The sequence below is a fragment of the Gavialis gangeticus genome, unplaced genomic scaffold (genome assembly GCF_001723915.1).
Source record: "Gavialis gangeticus isolate Ggan-Ray unplaced genomic scaffold, GavGan_comp1, whole genome shotgun sequence".
Lineage (NCBI taxonomy): Eukaryota > Metazoa > Chordata > Crocodylia > Gavialidae > Gavialis > Gavialis gangeticus.
In genome coordinates, this window is record NW_017728995.1 from 17342878 (window position 1) to 17349113 (window position 6236).

A 6236-nucleotide genomic window follows, 5' to 3' on the forward strand; every position below is an offset into this window, starting at 1 on the left:
TTTAGATTAGACATCCGCAAGAACTACTTCACAGTTAGGGCGGCTAGGATCTGGAACCAACTTCCTGGGGAAGTGGTGCTGGCTCCTACCCTGGGGATCTTTAAGAAAAGGCTTGATGACTACCTGGCTTGACTCATTTGAGTCCAGTCTTTTCTCCCGCCCAGGCGGGGGGTTGGACTTGAAGATCTACAAGGTCCCTTCTGACCCAACTTCTATGATTCTATGATACACGGCCAGAAGGCTCTCAGGTCATGTCCCCATCCACCTGTAGATAATCTGGCATTGAAATCAAATGTAATGTTAAGCTGGTCATTTAATAAACCAACATTATTTGTAGACACAATCACCATAATTGGTTTTGTCTTTAAAGGTGTCTCGACGTCTGGGAAATCCATTCTACATGATGAATCTTCCTCTATCAATGCCCCTTCCTTCTACTACAGGCAAACCATCAGATCAGCCCTCCGACATGACCTCCCCTGTGCACTGCAATAGCAGTGGTGATACTCTAGGTAGTCCCTGCTCACTGGACCCAGAAACTTCAAAAACAGGGGAGCAGCTTGTTTCAGAAGGCAGGGAAAATCCATGCGACACAGCTGGAGCCCAGGCTGACTTCCAGATGCTCAGTTTTCAGAAGAGTTGAGTTGGGTGCAAGATATGCAGTGTTTTTATTAATAAACGTAGAATTGATATGTTACAAAGAGTTTGAAGGTACATCTGAAGTTTTTGTGAAATTTGGGGATGGTGAAATCTCCTGTAAATGCAGCAGCATTCAGTTTGATACTTTAAAAACATTCTCTTTAGAAAATGCAAAAAAGTGCAATTAGTTTCAACTGCAATTCCTTCAGTTGAACATTAATATAATTAAAATCTAACTCCCTTATCTTCACTAAAATCTAGCAGGGATTCAAAGCATACTATCTTAGGGCTTGATCTCCAAGTGTGAGAAACTTGATGGGGAGAAAAAAAGGGATGGCACAGTGCTTTTGCTCAAAATCTTTTAGCATTTCCCAGAGCTAAACACTGTTTCTACTGAATCCCATGGCAAAACTCCGATAGAATTCAATGGGAGCATGTGGGTATAACTGCATAGAATAGAGAAATGAACACAAAGCACTGCAGTTTGAGTAATTTTTAATGCCCTAACTGTGAGTATTGGGGAAGTGGAGACAGGCAGAGCCAGACACAGGCATGGGCAAATTGGGAGGCTGCCCAGACAGAAAGGGTAAATTACTGAAAATGGTAATTTTGTTGTTGTTGTCCAATTATTGTTATAATTATCTCTGATAAAGAGGGGCCCGATACTAAAAGTTTGCCCAGGTCCACCAGGAGTCTAGATATGGTATTGGAGGCAGGATGTGGACATAAGAATGATATATGTAACTGCCATGCCCTTTAGTCTGAGATACGCCTGCTGACATGCTTGAGCCCTGTGTCACCTGACTGACTGAGCTTAGGAGGAAACAAGAATAGAGGCTGTTTTGAAGACAGCCAGAGAAACAGCAATGCTTCCCATAATTCATATAGCCAGCTGGCTCAGGCTCCCAACCAGCACTGGGCTCAGGATCCTCGCTAGTTAGACTGCAATAGCACCTCTTTCCCATGTCTTAATTCACCCAAGGAGGCCCTGCATTAAAAAGCACATTCTGCTCAAGAGCACACATCTCAAATGCACCTCGCCTTGCAGGAGGTTACCCATTTCAGACCCAGTCATCTGTGGTGTGCACCAATATGGTGTCCCATTGCTTTTATCACTCAAAAGCAGTGAAGTCATAAAGCCAAGGCTTTAGAAAGGGATAAATCCCACAGAATTTTCTGGTAGACCCTATGTGGATTATTCTTGCGTCCCTCTTTATTGGTTTTGGTCACACATTGTTCCCCACATTCAGGCTTTGATGATTCTCTAGTGTTCACTTCCATTCCCATCTTCCTCCCTGCTGAAAGAAGCCCTTACTTCAGGAAACCCCACAAATATTTTGGATAAAATGAAATGTTTAAGCTTGAGGCTTGACAAATTTTGGATCTACTGTATGTTAGTAATGTAAAGTCCCTTCCCCCTACTTTGTGGCTTTGAGTAATTAAACCCCAGGAGGAATGCTGATGTTAAGCTAATTAATGTCTAATTACTGTATGTTTTTCATTTGCCTTTTAGATTGTGGGCACCTGGTGTTTTGTTTTATCTTGGGATAAATTATTCTATGTGTTTGGTCATGTGACTCGTGTTTGTGCATCAGAAAATATTTAATATAATGCTATCAATTGAAACTATATGAGAATGCTTATCTTATTTGATTGTATGGTTCATACAGTGTGGCCTTGATAGCAAAATAATTATTTTTGTATTCTCTTCCTGAATCAGCAAAGATTTGTTCTAAAAAGTGTAGGGTCATGAGGGTGCTTTCAGTGGGGTTTTTATCACTGACTGGTTTCTAGAACTGATGCATGGTTTTTATATATTCCTCTACAATATAGAGTATGCTACATATAATGCTAATTATAATATGTAGAGCCTACATATTATAATATAATTTCCAGTTTTAGTATAATTCAATAAAACCCATTACATCCTAACAATGCAAGTATGTGATATATTACTAGAAAATATGCAGAAAAATACCCTAAACTTGTCACATTTGCAATACTAAAAATATTTATAGAAATGCCAATGGACACTAAGGGTTCATCTATACATGTGCTTTAATGTTCAGTAGACTATTTTACTGCCCATTAAAGCATCACATAAAAAACCATGTCATTACGTTAACGGGCAGTAAAATAGTCTACTGTGCATTAAGCGTCACTAAAAACACATGCAAATGCACTATTGCGTATTAGTGCAACCTAATGTGCATTAATTTAGTACTTCACCTTGGAGGTACTAAATTTAATTTGCATTTAAAAAGGCGCATTAATTCACACGTAGTTATGCCCAGAATCTACTAAATTGAATCCTGTTCTTAATTCTATTGAAATCAATGGGATCCATGGATTACAAAGAGAAAAAACATAATCTAAAGAAAATAATGTCTTAATCTGGGATTTAAAATATCAGAATTTGTTCCTTAAATATAAGACATTTCCCTGAAACTAAATAGCTATTATCTAAAAAATTACAGAAGCCATAAAACCTAAATATAATTCCATAAGAATCTCTATAGAAAGCCTCAGTAGGAGATATTAATCTTAAATTACAATCAGTTTGCTGGTTAATGTTTCTCAAATAGTTTCAGAAAGTGTGATTTACATGTTTTTCAATAATCCTTTCATACTTGTTCATGGCTAAGAAAAACTTTTTGAGAAATAATGGGGGTGTTGTTTAGTGTTTTTTATGAAATAATTTAAAAAATACTTTAAAAACTTTTGGATAAAAAACCAAAATCTACTTGTAGATTTGTAGTCTGCCTGATCTTTTTTAAATCCGCTATTCTACTAAGTAACACCTAGGATTACTAGGTGCCTGTCTGCACTAGATGAAAAAAATAGAGTAAGATTTTTTCCTCATATTCTTTAATTTGTGAGTTAGTTTAATTTCTTGAGTTAGTTAAATAAGAGTCAGTTTTCCCTTTCTGTTAGTATAGATTTTTCATGCAGCAACAGGGAAAAAGAAAATATTTGTTAAAAATAACAAAAAGTGGTTGTTAAAAATGTTAGGGAGACTTAGATACAGGTGTAGGACCTGAAGTTATTTTAAGAGATTTATCTTTTTGTAAAAATGACTAAATGTTTTTGTTGACCATGTCCCTTTATCTAATTAAACACAATTAATTCAGTGGTTTCCAAACTGCTTCCTACCTTCTCTTTATTGTGTATTATTCTACTTGTGGTTTAATTTTAGGTTGCAAGAATTCCTGCTAAATGCTTACGGAAAAGCCCTTCTGTTTTCCTCTTACTGGACAAAGAGGTTTACAGTCTTCCTGAACTCTGCCAGTGGGAGTGGGTAGATCTCTGCTATGCGCTTAGGTGAATCAACCACAAGATGTCATTACAAAGTTACAATTAGCTAAACTAAACTGACTTCCCTCTCAAATTGAGCCCAACCCCTTTGCAGCATTAGTTACTTACTAAGAACAAATAGGGAGAAGTCAAACATTTTTGAAGAAACTAGAAAGAAACTTGACTCGGTATCTTGTGTCCATGGAAATTCCCCCTGAGAGTTAAGATCAGGATCTGAATTTGGGGGCTTATACCTATGTTTGTAAATGAATTTAAATCTGAACAACTACGCAGGTAGGAAAAGTTGGGATCTGAACTGTGCATTGGGGGCGGGGAGGGAAGAAATAGGTGAATATTTTATACACATTGGATTATTCTGCACATTGCTAGAAAAATAATTTATTTTTTTCCTATGTTTGAGGGAAGGAGTAGAGAGAGGCAGCTAGCAGTGTTAGCTGCACCTTTAAACTAACTAAAAAATAAGAGGAGGAGTATCACTTAGGCAAAGTACAGACAGTCAAAAAGCCTGAGGCTGAATCTATTCAATCTTTGCAGGTTAGTCTAAGCTGCATAGACTGAACCAATAAGCAAGAGGACAAATATTCACTTTTGAATCCAGAAATGCAGCCACATGCCTGCAGAGACCCAGGCCAGGAGCAAGAGGGCACTAGAACATACCTCCTTGCTTGGCTGTAGCAAACCTAGCTTGGGCCAAACCTAGACTACCCATCCTGTGAGGGAGGGATTTGCCCAGGAGGTGCAAATCATCCTGGGATTCTGTGGGGCTGTGAGTGAACTTGAATCTGGAGGGGATCCGGGACAGTAGTTCAACAAACTGATTTAACCTAAATCAGTTAAGTCTGATATTACATCCATCCAGGTTTATCTTAAACCAATTTCAGCCACTTTGAAAGTGGTTTATATGCATTGAACTTTTGTTTTGTTATAGATTTGAATTGGTTTCCAATCACATATACTGGTTTATATATAATTTCTTACAGAAGCCAAAATGAAGTAAAGTCAGCATTGCAGGGTAGCAATCAGTGGTGAGTGAGATAGGAAAGAAAGGAAAGGAACTCATATAAGCAGATGCAAGCCACTGTATTTCTGTAGCAGGAAATATAACTCATAGTAAATATTTCCTTCCAAGATTTCCTTGCAAGCTGCTGGAATAAGAATGGAAAGTGAAAGAAATTATTAACAGCAACAACAGACAAAGCCACAACCCTTGCTGTGTTTATCAGATTATTTGTATTTTAAACATTAGAGGCTTTATTGATTTGCGATACCTGCACATTCTTTCTCTATTTTAAAGAAACATTCCTGCTCTGCTAAGGTATTTGCTAGTAATCCCGGATATGTAATTTACATTGGCTGAACTTCCTAACTCATTGTTTCACTGCTGTGTTCCTTTGTTCTGATAGCTCACTGAAATTCAAATGGAATGCAGATGATGTACCCGAATATATATGATACCACTAGAAATGTTTTACTTAACATATGTACCATATTAGGCTGCAGTAAAATGGTTAATGAAGGGGATTATGTTTTTTGCAACATGTTTTATATACATCTGAATTATTTTGCCTGTCTGCACTAGATGCGAAATATCCTAGGGATAAGGACCACAATTTCTTGTTTGAACAAGGCCAAGCCCAATGACAAGATGTAATAAATAAAAAGTCACAATAAATGCACAGAAAATGATTTTGTGCTATGAATAATTGACTTAACAATACTTCTGACAGAGGAAGAAATAGAATTTGGAAGAGATTGAGGTCCGGCAATACCAGTCCTCCTGTCCTAGGAATGCAGGATTTGATTATGTGAAACATCCCCATGTGAGCTAAATGATTCATTTCTCAATATTCCAGAAGATAATGAAAAATTTCTAAAAGATACTCTGAGTATGTACCAGGAAGGGGGAATTCCCACCTGGCCTCAAATCAATTATCATAATCCAATGAATTAAAGCAAAATTTGCCAGCTAATATCACAAGCCATTTGTATTTCCAGCAAGACAGGGTCCAAAAAGTATACATTGTTTTAATCCTAGAATTATGACTTCTTTCAGAGTCTCAATGCAACATAGAATTCAAAATTATAACTTTTTGTTCTCTTCTACCCTTAGAGCAGGGGTTGTCAACCGGGGGATACACGTACCCCCGGGGGTACTTGAGAAGGCCCTAGGGGGTTTGCGCAGGTATGTGGGGTCAGAGCACTGCCATGCATCATGCTGTGCTGCCACGCAGGTGCTGCCTGCCTGACCAGATGTGAGGAAGCTCACACATGGCAGCTTCCAC

At 38.0% G+C, this 6236-nt stretch overlaps 1 protein-coding gene across 1 annotated transcript in view; it reads left to right on the forward strand.

Moving 5' to 3' along the window:
• Positions 1 to 6236, forward strand: part of SAMD7 (sterile alpha motif domain containing 7) — a 21450-nt gene that overhangs the window by 13397 nt on the left and 1817 nt on the right. The window contains exon 8 of the mRNA XM_019503038.1: positions 371 to 512. Coding sequence (XP_019358583.1) covers positions 371 to 512 — 142 coding nt within the window. The remainder of the gene's footprint in view (positions 1 to 370; positions 513 to 6236) is intronic.